The sequence below is a fragment of the Mustela lutreola genome, chromosome 13 (assembly GCF_030435805.1).
Source record: "Mustela lutreola isolate mMusLut2 chromosome 13, mMusLut2.pri, whole genome shotgun sequence".
NCBI lineage: Eukaryota > Metazoa > Chordata > Mammalia > Carnivora > Mustelidae > Mustela > Mustela lutreola.
This window is the reverse complement of record NC_081302.1, coordinates 2,293,283-2,309,664: the sequence shown is the minus strand read 5'-3', so window position 1 is coordinate 2,309,664 and position 16,382 is coordinate 2,293,283. Positions and strand designations below refer to the sequence as shown.

The 16,382-nt window shown below is 58.8% G+C and overlaps 1 protein-coding gene across 5 annotated transcripts in view; it reads right to left on the bottom strand.

Moving 5' to 3' along the window:
• Positions 1–16,382, bottom strand: part of CARS2 (cysteinyl-tRNA synthetase 2, mitochondrial) — a 38,151-nt gene that overhangs the window by 753 nt on the left and 21,016 nt on the right. For 4 of the 5 annotated variants that reach the window (XM_059143856.1, XM_059143857.1, XM_059143858.1 and 1 more), the window contains 6 exons: positions 11,831–11,964; positions 10,244–10,311; positions 4,604–4,670; positions 3,995–4,133; positions 1,822–1,945; positions 1,081–1,179 (listed from right to left, as the gene is read on the bottom strand). In XM_059143856.1, the coding sequence (XP_058999839.1) occupies positions 1,081–1,179; positions 1,822–1,945; positions 3,995–4,133; positions 4,604–4,670; positions 10,244–10,311; positions 11,831–11,964 (631 nt within the window). Of the gene's footprint in view, positions 1–1,080; positions 1,180–1,821; positions 1,946–3,994; positions 4,134–4,603; positions 4,671–10,243; positions 10,312–11,830; positions 12,035–16,382 lie in introns of all 5 variants that reach the window. The other variant, XM_059143859.1, reaches the window with a different exon arrangement.

Below are 16,382 nucleotides of genomic sequence, written 5' to 3'. Positions count from 1 at the left end.
TCTGTGTCCTCGGCAGCACTGCCCGTGAGGCCCGCCTGCCCGGGCCGCCCTGCTCCTGTCCCACAGATGCTCTAGCGTCTCGGGCGTCTTTAGCAGCCGGCTCCCTGGGCAGGGTCTGCGCGTGCCAGCCGAGCCTCGTGAAACCCAATCTGATCCTTGGACCAAACCCCGAAAGCAACGTCCAGCTCTCGTGTGGTTCGCACACACCTACGCTCTTGCTGCCCGTTCACAGACTGACTCTGCACACCGAGCTGGAGAGCCCAGTGGGTCAAGTCCTCGCCCACCTACATGACTCCTCTGCCTCATGGGGAGGGGTCCCAGAGCCTGTCGGTGCTCACGGGTGTGAAGAAAATGACACGTTTACAAGCCTGGGATCAAGCTTCTCCAACCACAGGACCCTCAGTTTCTACCTCCACGATAAAAGACCGTTTTTCTGGTTACAAAAACGTGAGCCCCAAGTGGGATTCAGTGTCCGCCATGGAGGTGGGGGAGGCGAGCGAGGGTTCCTGACAAGGGCCGGGCGCCGGCTCCACGTCCGGGAAGCCTGAGCGGTCCCAGCACACGCGTGGTCAGGCCAGGCCGCAGCCCAGGCCTTTCCACGTTGACGACCCATTTCACAGGGTTCCTACGCGTGGTCTCGCGGTGCAGCAAGGCGGCAAGGGTGCAGGGAAGGAGCGGGGCGCGGGGAGGGGTGCGCGTGCGGGAGGCTGGCCAGCGCTGGGTGGGGCAAGGCGCAGAGGCCCGTGCTGTGGGAGACAGCGGGGGGCTCGGCCGGGGACGGGTCGTCCAACTGTGCACCTGGCCGCGCTCAGTCTTCCAGGAGAAACAAGGGAAAAGGTGTGCAGGACACACGGCACGCGGGGTGCGGCCAAGAGGGGCCGCATTCTGCTCCGAATCCCTGCAGCGTCCGCTCGTAAGACACCAGCTCTGACCCAGCTTGCTTTCTCGGGAACATTTTCTCAAGCACGTCAGTACATTCAACACAACTGTCCGTTAAACAAACATCGTGAAAGGGGAGAGGGTGGTGGTGAGCACACCCAGACCCTGCCACAGGCAAGGACCGAGAAGGGCAGGGCGTACCTGTCTGTCCGCCAGAGAAATCCCGACGGTCTCGAAGAACTGCTCGACATAGGACACGATGGAGCCGAACACGGCAGGACTCCGGGGACCGCTGGGTTCCTGTGACAGACCACCCAGAGGAGGGGATGAGGGGCCGAGAAAACACTGTAGAAACTCAGGGAAACAGCAGGCCACCGCTCCTGCCACAGGGTCGCACCTCGTGTGGCGGGGATGGCCCTGGCAGGGCCCCTCACTGGCCCCACATATGACCATGGGGAAGCCAGGGAACCCCCACCTCCATCTGCCCACCTGTAATATGGGGATCTGCTAGGACCTGCATGCTGGTGTCCCCCAGACCCACACGCTGAGCCCTGACCCCTGTTTGACAGCGTCAGCAGGCGGGTCTCCAGGAGGCTACTAGCTCATGGGGGCAGAGGCCCACAGCAGGGCCAGGCTGCATGGGCATGGGGTGGGGGGGGGTGGTCCCTGCACAGTGTTCCCCCATGTCCTGTTTCACGTCCCAGCAAGCTCGGAGCAGACAGGAAGATGACGCGCTTCCCCTGTTGGCAAACATGCGGGTCCCCCTGTCCGTGTGCGGGACCTCCCTGCTGGGGGGTCAGCCCAGGGCAGGATGAAGCACCCCGGAAGTCAGGGCAGGCCCGGAGGCCATCCCGGGCAGCTGGTAGGGTGGTGGCTGTGCCTTCTGGGGGAGCGGGAGCCACCACAGCAGCTCCCCACCCTGCGAGCCGCCCCGGGACACACCTGAGCGTGCGCCTTCAGCTGTCTGTTCCCGTGGTGCACGAGCTCCATGACCGCGTCCACGGCCGCGGGCGTGTCAAAGTCGTCCGCCAGGGCAGCCTTCACAGCCTCCTTGGTGTGGCGGAGCCTGGGAGAGACACGGGGGCTGCCCAGCAGCAGGAACGGGGCGCAGGCTGGTCCCTCCCCGGGGCAGGCGTGACCACGCGTCTGCCCCTCACCCTTTCTGGGCTGGGCTCACACGTGTGCGCGGAGACAGCCCTCACGGCGTCACATCAGCTCAGAGCCGTCCGTTACCACGGATTTGGAAAAAGCCTCTAACAGCTGGGGCTGTACACACCCGTACACGTATCCCCCAGTGGCTTACAGCTGCGCAGCGACAGCTTCACATCACGCCATGTTGTCAGTCGCCTGCAGTACACACACGGGCCTCGTGCCGGCCTGGGTGGAGGGAAGGACAGCCCGACGCAAACCCCCACCCCACAGAGCCTGCGCGCAGGACACCTGGTCCCGTGACCATGGCCCGGCCTCTCTGCCGGGGGTGGGGGGAGGGTGGCCCCAGGTCCAGGGGGATAGTGTCTGCTCATGCCTCCCGCCCCGATCTCTACGTGTGGCCCGCGCGCACAGACAGCCTGTCTGAGCCTCTAAGCAGCAGCCCTGCTACGTCCAGGGCCCGGTGGCCCTGTCAGGCCTAGGACACAGGCCCCGCTGGGCTCGGAGTGTGTCCTGCTCCCCGCACCTGGCTGTGGCCTCTCCACCGCCTCCCTCCATTGCCAGGCCCCTCCCCTGCCGGCCTCTCCTCACCTCCTCTGTCCTCCCCAGCCATGCGAGGACACCCAGGTCCCCTCTGTCCTGCACATCTGCTGCTTCAGACACTGAAGCTCTGTCTCCAAGGCTAGCTCCCTGATGTCCACTGCTGGCCTCTGCCCCACTTCCTGCAGACCCCCCAGCGCCCAGGCATGGGCAAGGACTGGCCTCAGGGCTGCCTCACACCCAAGTGGAGGCCTGGGACCCCTTCTGGCCATCAGTCACAGCAGCATCCGAGTCTGGGCCAGTGAGCTGGGGAGGGGGGAGCCCCGGGACTCTTGTTCCTCTGCCAGGCCTGCTGCCCTGGCTGGTGGGGCAGTGACTGCTCTCCAGCCTGGCCTCAAGTGACCAGGAAGGGAGAACAGGCCACAGGCAGGACTGTTTGTCACAAAGCAGAACCTGGCTCTCCTGAGTGGCATACAGCCTCTGCCTTCCCCCTCTACCACTCCTGTTGCTGGGGAGCTTGGTGTGACCTCCTGTCCAGACGGTCACACCAAGCCACACAACCCCACCCCCCCAGATGCCCTGCCCCACTGCGCTGGGCTTTGTCCCCTGGGCTCCTACAGCTGGGGGCAACAGACTCCACTCCAGTGCCCTCCCTCCTTCCCAGGCCGACCCCCAAGGAGTCTCGGGTTCTTCAGTCCTCTGAGGGAGTCCTCCGGGAGGGGGACCCGCCCGCGACGCTGCAGGCAGGCACGGCATCTGATGAACGCAGCAAACCCGTGCTCGCTGCTTGTCCTAACGACACAAGCACCTCCCACACCTTCCCAGCTTCTCACCACCTCGGATGTCGAGTCTGTCTTTGACGTGTGACAGAACAAGGATGACCAAGTTTTCTAACGAGGCAATGGGACGGGGAACACGATTTCCCTATGTCAGGAGCCCCAAAGCCGGGCACAGCTCAAGCCGCCGCACTGTCACAGCGTCCTGGCACCGTCGTGTGACCACACAAACTAGTGTGTGCCACTACCCAGGTGACAGCGGTGGGGGTGGCACACGCACTCAACTTTTGCGGACCTGCTGGTCAATTCCTGGCCACACCTGAGCTTAGCCGAGACCACCCGCCCTGCTCTTCAGCCGAGACCACCCGCCCTGCTCTTCAGCCGTCGGGCGCGGCCACGCCCTGCCAGCCCTCCTTCCCACGGAGCAAGGTGACCAGAGCCTCTGCCTCAGTCACCGACAGACACCAGCGAGCGCCCCCTCCCGGCCGTCCAGGCTCGGGCGTGGCCCCTCCCCCCAGCCCCCCCGCCCCCCCCCCCCCGCAGGCAGGGCATCCTCATCCTTCCCCAACGGGACCCCCCAGGGGTCCTCAGCCTCGAAAAGCTGCCCCCACCGACCGGGACACCCAGGTGGACGCCGGGAAGGCACCTACCTCTCCCACAGCACATCGTCCCTGACGGGGCCGCACACCAGCTGTCCCTTCATGTAAGCCCGGGCGTCCCCCACGAACGCGGCCGCCCCCAGGAGGAGGTGCTTGGCCTCGAGCATGGTGCCGTCGCTGTAGTCGATGGCTGTGAAGGGGGTGCGTGAGGTCACCCGGGCTGCCGCTGCCCACGCCCACACCCGGGCCCCGCCAGCTTGGGGGAAGCACGCAGGGGGCTTCGGCTGCGGGGCTCAGTACGCGGAGACGGGCACGTGTGCGGGGCAGGAGAGCGCCCTGAGCCCTGGGCCTTGTCTCAGCAGACCAGCCGCGGTGGGGACAGAGGGCCCCGGGGGTGGGGGTGGCCCAGGCCACGAGGACGGGCCCGTTTTGTGCGCTTCTCCGCACGAGGACATGCCCTCCACCCAGCCCCACCGCCGGACCCCCACATGGGGCAGCCGGGCTGACCGCAAAAACCGCGGCCTCCGAGAGACATGCTTCTGGAAGCTTCTGGCTGGGAGCCGGGACCGGGCTCCCTCTCGGGCGGCCGGCTGGGTTCAGCCATTCGACAGACGCGGCCCCGAGTCCCCCGCGTGTCTATGGGCCCCATGTCTCGCTCACCTGACCTGTAGCTGCTCCGCATGCAGAAGAGGCGGAAGACATCAGGGGAAAACGTCTTCAGAAAGTCCTGCGGGGGAGAGACGGAGAGACGGAGCGACGGGAACCCAGAGCCCGGACCGCAGCGGTGTGGGCCAATCTCGCGGAGCGAGCCGTCAGGAACTTTTAGGAAAAGTTTTGTTCCCAGACTCTCTGTGAGCGCAACCCCCCGCCTTGTTCCCGCAGGGTCTTCCCTGGTCCGGCAGCGTCTGTGGGAAAGGCCATCTGGGGGCGGCCCTGGCTCTGCGCCGATGCCCGCGGGAGCCCCTTCCCACGACGCGGTGGCTGAGCGCGGGTGCCCAGCTCCTGGGCTCATGTCCGTGCTGCGGTGATGCAGCCCCGTGCCTGGGTTCCCTGGGGAACACGCCACCACCTCTGCCTGAACACCACTGACCCAGGACCTGTCGCTGAACAGACGACTTCCAAAGCGTCTACACAAAGAAGCGTGCCCCTTCTGTGTTCGGAGGGGGAACTGGGGACACCTTGCAGAACCTACTGAAACAGCACAATGTTCCAACAAAAGCTCGGTGTGGTGGCCGCAGCAGGAAGCGCTCAGTGGCCTCACGGGGACGGGGAAGGGGCGGCCTCGGCCTCCGCGGGGACGTGCTCGGCCACACCACCAGGGACCGGCGCCAAGGACAAGCCGGCTCCAGCAGGACCATCCGACAACATGGAGTTTGGGTCAAAACCTGAAACCATCTTGCCCCTTCGTCGTGGACTCTCTGTGAGGAGAGAGATGTTCTCCGCCCTTCTCCTGTGAACCTGCTCTGTGTCTAGCAGTTTCTGGCCTCCCCTCAGCAATAGTGAACCCAGAGTGTGACAACTGGGGGACACAGTGGCTGGGACCCCGCACGAGGTCCAGCAGGTGGCCCCCCTTGGAGCAGTGACAGGGTCAGGCCCCAGGGTTAAGCTGACCCCTTGCTTCCCCGGGCTGATGGAGAGGAGCGGCCGGGAGCAGGCGCACGGACAGCCTTCCGGGGAAGGCCGAGCAGACCCACCGACCTCCGATGCACCGTAGTTACTACACCAGAGTCAGCGGCTGGAAAACTAACCTCGTGGCAGCCCAGACACCGCTCCCCGACAGGCGAAGTGTCACCAGGCCGGGGTGCCGGGGGGTCAGGAGGCGGCGCACAAACTCCCAGCCGCCTGGTCATCAGGCAGTGACCCTTGCAAACTCGACGCACTGGCTCGCGAGTTAAGGTGGCGACTTTGAGAGTAAAGTAACGGGTCCCAAATCAAAACCTAGAGATTCGAAAAGGCCCGTTTTGAGCCGTGATCTGGCCCACTTTCCCCATGCGGACTCCGGTCCATCAAGCAGAGTCAGGCTTTCCTGCAGACCGTCGTAAAAGCCGTCCGTGGTTGCCAAAATGATGAGGGCTCAAAGGCACACCTTTTCCTGCTAGAAACTGGGAAGCTGACAGGTGTTGTTTCCATGACAGACCTGGCTGAGCGTCCCCAGGGACTGCCCGCAACCCTGCAGCCCGGCGGAGATACAGAGTCGCAGGAGACGAGCACACGCTCAAACGCGCCGCGATGAACAGTGAAATGTAAAGTCGGGCTGTCGATTTTCACCAAGGTAAAAAGAAAAAGGTCGACTGCAAGAAGATTCTATTGTGTTCATGCGGACAAGGGAAACGGACACTTCCACCTGGCGGGCACGTCGAGGACACTGCTACATGACCAGAGGCTTTGTCCAGAACATTCTGCCTTATGTCACACTACTCAGCACGTACAGCACCCTCGTGGGCCCCCAAGGGCTTGTGAGAAGTGACACACTCTGATACCTAGAACAGTTAAAATGCACGCTCTCTAGTAGAAATGGGACGTCATTTCAACGACCCTCAACAGGGCCCTGTTAAGTCAATGAGGGTGCAGTGGACAGCCCAGCCATTCGGAAGAATGGACCCCGCACGGAAGAGACTGACCCCAGAGATTCACTATGTGGATAAAGCAGGTCGCACACCGCATAAGCACTCGTGTGGAAAGAAAAACCGAGGAACGTATTTACACACACGAGCTTCGCGAAGAAGCTTGCGACGGCCACGGGGGGTCAGAGCGGGGCGGCTGGGGGCACGGCCGGGGAGGACGTGGCTCCTCACACCCCGCAGCTCCGCGTGTCCCGCCGCGGGCGCCCCGGCCTGGTCTGCCGCCTACAAACTCCCCACCGCGAAATCCAGTCCTTCGAAGATCAGACCCAAACGTTACGCTTGTTGGGAATGGGGAGAAGCGAGGACACACGGTTCGCTGTGTGGGAAGAGAGACAGGCCTCCCACACAGATGGCTTCTTTCTGTCACAGCGAGCGCTGGGAGCAGAGCCGCTCTGGGGACGGTGTCCCGGCGCTCCTGTCTGTGCTCCCCGCTTAACACAGCACCTTGTGTTTTTGGAAAATAAAGGAAAAGGGGAAAGATGTCCTCCACCTGGAAACAGACTTAACAGATGAGCCTCTGTGCAGCGAAGGGGACGCCACACAGCAAATCCTCACACTCTGACCGTGCGGGTGTGTGCCCCCCGCATGACCCCCCACGACGCTGCCAAGAGTGACAAGAAACACAAGCTCCGCTCCGGCAAGTCCACGGGAACAGAAAGACCAGTGGGTGCCGGGGGCTGGGGTCGGGGGGAGTGAGTACTTCGGGGCACATCAAGCAGGTGGTGGTGGCGGCCAGCCACTCTGTGAAGACGTGGGGACCACTGAATGACACAGGGTACCAGGCGAGGTCTCGGGTACGGGAATTATATCTCAGTAAAGCTGTTACTAAAACAAGAATTGCAAGAAAATCTTAACTTGAGTTTTAAACTCAAGTGTAAAAACAGTTTACTGTCGGTTAGGAACAGTGGTGTTCGATTTTGAAACATGTCAGTTTTAAGAGAAAGCACCGAGCCGATGTGCTGCTGTAAGGAAATACGACTTTCGGTGAAGGAGGGAGAGCTAAGAGAAGCCGGTCCTGTCGTGTGACGCGGGAGAGCCCACCGTGAACTCCGGCGACGCACCGCTTCGTGCGCGCGCGTCCACCTCGTGCGCCAGCTCTGCCCGGAAGAGGCCTGGCAGCGGTGTCACTGCAGCGGAGCAAACGCGCCAGATGCCCGGATCCTGGCTCCGGATTCCATGTCCCCACGAGGCAGCGAGGCTCCGGGAAGAAGTGGCAGCTCTGGGGCCAGACGCAAAGGGAAATAGAGCCTAAAGCACAGGGGCGTGCGGGGCATTGGCCTGGGACGCAGGAACCAGTCAAGGGAGCCGCCTCCTCCCCTTACCCCGGGTCACATCTGGGATAAATTAGCCCCAAAAGAATAAAGGCTGAGTTGATCATACACGAAGTGCACGAGCTTCTAGCAATACTAGAAAGAGAGCAGACACAGCCCTTCTCTGAAGAGGAGGGCCAGCCAGGCCACAGCGCCACACAGCGTGCGCCCCACGGCCGGGGACGGGCAGGGCAGGGCGAAGCCGCCGTGGGTACAAACACCACAGGTGGCAGGTTGTCAGGGAACAGGACGCCCGATGGCAGATAACCTCGCTGCTGTCCGTGTACACGGAAGGGAGATAGGAATGTCCACGTCCGAGAGATGTGGGGTCATCGCTGACCTCAGTGCTCAGACCCAGCGTCACTGACAGCAGGACAGCCTGGCGCTGTGGCCCCCAGGGGGCTGCTGGGAGAGCCCACGGCACCGCAGATAAGTGTTCCCGCCAGTCAAGCCTTGACACCTCACTTCCAGCTCCGGGGGAACAGGAGACAGAAGAACAAGCCACGAGACGCCACAGAGAAACAAACAGGAAATGCACAATGTTCAACGAAACTGGCCTCGTGTCTTCGAGACGTCAACACCACTCGGAAAATAAATGTAGAGAGGCTGCTGAAGAGTAGAAGCCAAAAACACACCCTCGGCCCACCACCACCACAGAGCGTCCCTCAGCCCTGGGGACGGAGGAGCTCTGTCGCCTGCGCCAGTGGACAGACCTGGAGGACATCACCCTGAGCAAAACACGCTGGTCACAAGGGCAAATACCACGAGTCTGTGCTTCCAGGGGCTCCCAGAGCACTCAAGGTCACGGGACGAGGAAGCCATGGGCTCCCGGAGCACTCAAGGTCAGGGGACCAGGAAGCAGTATGGTGGATGCCGGGGGCAGGGGAGGGCTGCCGGGACTTGCACAGGGGAAAGGTTCGGTCTGGCCAGACAAGGAAGCTCTGGAGCGCTCTCGCACAACATCGCTGTGCACGTAACAACGGTCTCCACGGTGACTTTTCGGTTCTCTGCGTTTCATCGGGGCGAAATGTCTTCTGAAACATCCAAGGAGACACAGCATCCAAATGCGACACATGAACCTGGACTGGATCCTCGTCTGAGAAGAATCCAGGCTATAAAGGACATTGGGACACAGGGAAAATCAGAGCGCGGACGAGGTCACTCATGTTGCGGAATGACTGCTGACACGTTTGGCGTCCAGGTTACGCAGGGAAACATCCTTGTTTTGGGGACGTGCACGCAGAACGGGGCAGTGCCACGCCGTCCAGCGGCCCAGGAACCCCACATGCGCCCACCACGCCCGTCGATACGGAAAACACAACAAATGCAGGAAAGTAGTAACCTTGAGTCTCCGTGGCGAGTGTGTAAGTCGTGTTTTTCTGGAGGAAAATGTGCACAACAACATTTCCGTCAGGAAGGTCCGTGAAGACGAATGCATGAGCAGTGCTCCCCTTCTGGCTTCCAGCTCCCGCCCCGGGCACGGGGGACACGCTCAAGCCCCCGGGGACGCCTGAGCACGTGAAGGACTGAAGCCTCTACCTATGCTGCGTCCCCAGACAGACATCCTGTGAGGACATTTAATCACACTCAGGCCCAGGGATTATCGACAACAGGACGTTCATCACCGTGACGCTGTGGTGGAAGTGACGTGCACGTGGTCTCCCTCTCCCTCAACATCCCTTCTGTCCAGTGCTCACCCCTCTCGTGACGATGAGAGGTGATGAAGCCCCTGTGAGGAGGGGAGCTGAGGGGGACGGACGTGGTCGTGGGACGCTGCGCGAGGCTGCCGTCCCCTCTTCCGACCGCGTCACTGAGCCCGTGCACAGGGGCAGGACTGTGTGGACGATGGTGGGAACAAGGCTAGCGCTCGTGTGTTCAGGGGATGAAGGTCTCATAACTGTCCTTGTCATTTTAGTATTTGCAGTTAAAACCACATTTGGCTTCAGGGGCCCAAAGACAAAGAGCAAAGTGTCTGAAGCACCCGTGTGAGTTCACACGTTGTCCATTCACATTCACACGCTGTCCCTCTGCCCCACGACACAGCGAAGCCCCCAAGCCACAGGCTGGCGGGTGGGCGCTGGGACAGAAACGGGGTGATGGGACTCAGGGTCGCTGTGTGGACAAAGGCTCAGGGAAGAAGGTGGCGTGAGCGTCCGAAGGCAGATGTCCGTGGGGAAGCCGGCCCGCAGAGGGCAGGGGACCCGGCCGAGAACCAGAACGCGGACTGTCGCCGCGTGCGTTTACGAGAACAGTAAGTTCAACGTGGAGGGAGCACAGGTCTGTCAGGGCCGGGAGCACTGGGGGCGGAGACTCGGGTCGCCCCGCACGCACGGCAGCCCGCTGGAAGGTCAGGGGGGCACCGTTACCTTAATAGTGATGTAGTTTCTCAGTGATTTGGACATTTTTTCTTCTCTGCCTTTCACGTGCAAATGCCCTGAAACAAAACCAGTAGTTTGTTCTGAACTGGGTGGAAAAAGGGGGAGTGTCCGGGGCTTCACTCCGCAGGAGGCCAACACCGCCTCGCTGAAGGACGGTGCCCCCAGGAGGGAAGCTGCAGCCGCACCTACTGGAGGGTGTGGGGTCCGCCCTGCCCACCACCAGCAGCCCCCGCTGCCCAGCAGAAGTTCCTCCTGCCCACCCCCCACCTCCCTCAACCACCACCCCCCCGCCACCATCCCAAGCCCTGGAAACCCCGGCCTGACCGCCTCCTCCACCCAGGAGGGACCAGGGCTCTGGTTCTGCAGACCAGGCACCGGCCATTGTCTGCTGGATCCTGGACATTCCAAGCGGCAGGTCTCTGAGAAGGACTAATTCGATCTCCCGCTGCAGTCCGTTTGTGCGGGCTTCTCCAGAGCCTGCGGGGGGTTCCTTCACCGCCACGTACGTGTAGACAGAATGACCTAAGTCAGGGGCTTCTCAGTCTAGCCGGGGGCCCTCTGGGTTTACTTCTGGGGGGGCCTCCTCTCCCACACGGTAGGACATGGAGCACGCGGTGCTCCAAGGCCAAGTGTTCTGAGAACGGGGGAAGCTGTGGCTTCCATGGGCGCCTGGGAGGCTCAGGGGGTTAAGCGTCTGCCTTCGGCTCAGGTCATGATCTCAGGGTCCTGGGATCGATCCCTGCATCAGGCTCTGCTCAGCGGGGAGCCTGCTTCCCCTTCCTCTCTCTGCCTGCCTCTCTGCCTACTTGTGATCTTTCTCACTCTGTCAAATAAGTAAAACCTTTTACAAAAATAAAAGAAAATTTGGCTTCCAAACAGAAATATAACCTTGAACACGTAATTCGATGTAACACGTATATACCAAACATTTTTAACTTGACAATCTCTAGAGAATGAAACCGTCCGACTACTTCTCTTCCATCCGTTGACTTCAGAAAGGGAAGACGGCCCCTCCCGTCGGTCAGGAGACCCCGCTGTTCCTCCAGCCCCGGGAGGCTGTGGGGTGGAGGAGATCCTGCTGTCCCAACAGTCGGAAAGGGGCATAATGACGCAGTGGCAGGACCGTGGACACGTGCGGGTCCCTGGGCCCGCATTCACTGACGGGCGCCCGGCAGGTCCCCGCGCCGGAGAGCACAGTGTCACAGGACGCTGTGTGTGCGGGCATCCGGCTCCAGCGGGCCTGACGGCTCAGTCATTGGCATGTCCCCGCATCCCGAGAGAAGGGTAATGTCAAGCCTCCCGTCGCCCACCAGACAGCAGAGCGCCTGTGCCTCTGCCGCCACTCCGCGCGGAGAACGGTGCTCATGTTCCGCCCAGCCCGCACTTCTTCCTAAAAAGGCACACTCGTATCTCCCATCCAGGGACGCTCCCAGCCAGCTGGCACAAACCCAAACACTGGAGAGACAGCTCTCTTGACCGTCGTCAGGGCCACGCGTTCGCAAACAGAGCTGTTTCAGCAATAAACGGAAGCGACAGACCCGAAATAGAACAAATTAACGTGAAGTCGTGACTTACCAGAATGCAGAAAATAGTTTCCCCACTGCCGGCACCGATGGAAGGCCTCGCACTGGGCGATTTCGTTCTCATGATGCGGAAAAGCCAGATCGACGCCGCCCGAGTGGATGTCCAGCTGGCTTCCAAACAGCAGACTGCGGGACAGCGGGACGCGGGTTAGCTTCAACAGCACGTTCACCCTGAGTCCTCCCGGCCTCCATGCATCTGACGAGCAGATCGCAACTTAAAATCAGTGTGCGTGGCGATTTATCCGAGGCACACAGAACCTGAGGCTGTTTTATTTCACAGATCTCTAATTCCGAGCTCTGCCTCCTAGCAGAGAGATAGAATTCTCTTTGTTCTGGATAGATACATATACACACATGCAAAATTACCTTTTCTTTCAATAGGTAGAGGTCAGTGGGTTTCCAACCTTAATGAAAGAGCCTATAAAACCAGGAGACATTCTACTATGGCTTTTGAAGATAGAACTCCTTAGTGATCACGTATAAGCAACAAGACAACTGAATTCAAAGCATCACATACCAGCTGCTGGTGTTTCTGCTTTAATGCTCTGCGTCCCTGGAAAACCTCATGTCCCCTAAAACCGCACCCTACAACCAGCAGGGCTGCTGGGGACCATGGAGCTGGCCAGACGCTCAAAGCCCATGTAACTGTCCCCAGAGCACCTGCTGGGGGCCGGGCTGAGTGGCGCTGCTTCCGACAACAACGGTGAAAATGCAGCCCTCAGCACAGGGAGAACGTGGCCTGAGGAGACCCTCAAACAGATGCGGAGCTCCCAAGGCCGCCGCCTGCCCCTGGGCACCGAGCTTGGGGGAGCTGCAGACACTTGTGAGTTCTCTAAATATGGTTAAAAAGAGGCATTTCCTTTATTTTATTTCATTGTTTATTATTATTTTTTTAATTACGTAAACTCTGACCCCATCGTGGGCCTTGAACTCACAACCCTGAGACCAAGAGTCGCAGAATCTACCAACTGACCCGGCCACGTGCCCCCAAAGTAGACATTTTGAAAATGCCGCAGCCTGAGGTCCCTTCCTGCTGACTCTTCTCCCCTGGCCTGGCTTTGGAGAGACCACGTGCACACTGGCCACGCCGCTGGTGGCAGAAACGCACCAGGCTGCTAGCGTTCATCCTTGGCCACAGGCTCATGAAGGGAGCGTAAGACCAGAGGGCCAGGACCAGGAAGGAGAGCACAGGGCCTCGTCTGTTTCTCTTTGTAACGACTGCTTCATTTTTACGAAGTTCTGAAACAAAACCGGCAGCATTAGGACTTAACAGAGCAAAACAGTGGGGGCGCCTGGCAGCCTTAGTCTGTGACCCTTGATCCTGGGGTCATGAGTTCCAGCCTCACATTGGGCATAAAGTTACCTGAAAAATAAAGCTAAACTGTGTGTCTGTGGTGTTCATTATATTAGTCTCTATTCTTAATAAAAAAAAAAAAAATTAGATTTCATTTGTCAGAGGGAGAGAGATCACAAGCAGGAAGCGAGGCAGGCAGAGGAAGGAGAAGCAGGCACCCCGCGGAGCAGAGAGCCCGATGTGGGGCTGGATCCCAGGATCCTGGGATCATGACCTGAGCCGAAGGCAGAAACTCAACCGACTGAGCCACCAGGCTTCCCTATTAGTCTCTATTGTTGTATGTTAGACCTGATGTAAAATAAAAGAATACCCAGAAGGAATAAAAGTCTATTTTTGTTAGAGTTCAACAAAAACCTTTAGTGGTAAGATTAGATGTGCGATTTATTAAATGTTTTCTACCTACTGTAGAGAAATTATTTCTATCTACAATATAAGGGGCACCTGGGTGGTTAGTCCTTAAGCGTCTGCCTGCGGCTCAGGTCACGATCCTAGGGTCCTGGGATGGAGCCTCACATCTGGCTCCCTGCTCAGTGGGATGCCTGCTTCTCCCTCTCCCACTCCCCCTGCTTGTGTTCCCTCTCTGATTGTCTCTCTCTCTGTCAAATAAATAAAATCTTTAAAAATACATAAATACAGGGCGCCTGGGTGGCTCAGTGGGTTAAGCCGCTGCCTTCGGCTCAGGTCATGATCTCAGGGTCCTGGGATCGAGTCCCGCATCGGGCTCTCTGCTCGGCAGGGAGCCTGCTTCCTTCTCTCTCTCTCTCTGTCTGACTCTCAGTGTACTTGTAATTTCTCTCTGTCAAATAAATAAATAAAATCTTTAAAAAAAAAAAAATACATAAATACATAAATAAATAAACATCTTTTTACAGCCCAATATATGCCCCACATTGCTCTTAAATCAAAAGTATTTATAAACACGTAAGTGTGTACAGTAGGACTGAGGGTGGGGTGTGGTTTTTCAATGCAAAGCTGGGCCCTGTTTCCTGACGTCTCAGGACTTCCAGGATGTGTTTCTAGAAGAGTCCTGATGACATCAGCACAGGCGAGGGCAGCAGCCGAGGGTGATGGGGAAACACGGCGCCCATCCTCACTCCTCCGTAGAACCAACATGACTTGGGTGGGCAGGTCACGGAGCACGAGGTCCTCCTACCCAGCTGAAGGGGAAGAACGTCCATCCACCGACAAGAAACCAGGCTGGGACCAGCCCCGGGGGCCCAGCGCGCTCCCCGGACAGTTACTCCTTCCCACGTGCACACTCAGAATCTGCCTGCAAACAGCACCACACACAATGACAACTGGAGGGAACTGGGTTTGCTGACCTTCAAGCCTGGGTGGAGCCAGTAGTTGGAAATGTTGACCTTAACTATATTTTCCACGGGTTTCTAATCTTGAAAACCGCTCATTATAACAAACATCTGCCAGGAGCTGAAACCCATCAGATACATGAAAATCACGGGTTACTGAACATACCAAAACCCTCACCTCCACAAACAGAAAATAAATGGACAAGGTTATTCACTGCAGGTATTTCTAAGAGCAAGACCCTGGGAACTACGTGCTCATCTGTCGGTCCTAGAAACCCACCATGGTCTGCCCAGCCAGCACCGTACCCCGCCGCCGAGCCACCATGGTGGGCGAAGCATTACAGGCAGCTCCCAGGACCCGGGGCAGTGCCTGCGACATCCGGCGGCCTCAGTTCCCCTGCACCCCGACAATGCGAACACCACAATCAGTAAGTCAGATGAACCTTCTGGGTGCCCAGCGCGTGTGGCAGTTACGCTCGCACTAGACTGTAGTCCGTTACGTGCGCAGTAGCATTCTCCGAGAGACAACGTGCGTGCGCTCATCAGAAGATACTCCACTGCTTGAAAATGCTAACCACCTTGCAAGCTTCCAGCGAACTGCTGCAGCCTTTTGGCTGGTGGAGGGTCTTGCCTGATGGTGACAGCTGCTGGCCCAGGGCGGTGGCTGCGGCAAACTCTGAAAGAAAGACAGCAGAAGAGCCGCCACATCACCGCACTCTTCCGTTCATGAACGATTTGTTTCACGCGATGCTGTCTGACAGCGCTGTACCTACAGAAGTGCTTTCAAAACAGGAGTGTGTCCTCTCAAACCTGCCACGGCTGCGTCACTCGGTTTCTGTCTGTTCTAAATCCTTCGCTGCTGTTTCAACAGTCTTTGTAGCATCTTCACCAGCAGAACATTCCTCCTCAAGAAACCATGCTCTTTGTCATCCCTAAGAAGCAACTCCTTGACTGTTCAAGTTTGGTCCTGAGAGCGCCCTGATCCAGTCCCGACTTCAGGCCCCACTTCTGATTCTGGTTCTTCTGCTGTTTCCACCACATCTGCAGTGACTCCCTCCGCTGGCGTCTCGAACCCTCGCAGTCAACCAAGAGGGCTGGGTCACTGGACTTCTGCTTATGTTGGTATTTGACCTCTTCCCATCAATCACAAATGTCCTCGGTGGCATCTGGATTGGCAGATCCTTTCCAGAAGGTTTTCAGTTTACTTCCCCAGATCCATCAGAGGAATCCCTTTCCGGGGTGGCTACAGCCTTACAAAATGTACTGTTTACTCCTTGCTCCCTGGGCCGCAGAGTGGACACATGAGCAGGTGTGAGCATACTATTAGTCCTGCCCAGCTCCATCAGAGCTCTGGGGTGGCCACGTACACAGTCAATGAGCTACTTGTCGGGTTTTGGAAGGAATCTTCTGTTCTGAGCAACAGATCTCAACGGTCAGCTTACAAGTCTCAGTAAACAATGTTGTGGGCAGATGCACAGTCATCCAGGCTTTACTGTTCCATTTACAGAGCAGAGCAATTTCCCGTAATTCCTAAGGGCCCGGGACTTTTGGAATGGTAAGTGAGCATCAGCTTCAACTTAAAGTCACCAGCTGGCTGCGTGAGCCCCAAACAAGGGAGTAGTTTGTCCTTTGAAGCTCTGAAGCCAGGCACGGACCTCTTCCCAGCCACGGAGGACCAAGATGCCATCTTCTTCCAACAGAACGGGGTTCTGTCTCCACTGAAAACCCGGTGTTTAGCGTAGCCGCCCTCATTCACTGTCCCAGCGAGACCTTCTGGAGAACTTACTAGAGCTTCTCCGTCAGTTCCGGCTGTGCCACCTTGCACTGTTACAGGAAGGACTTTGTTCCTTAAAGCACACTCACCGGCCTCTGCGAGCTTCAGA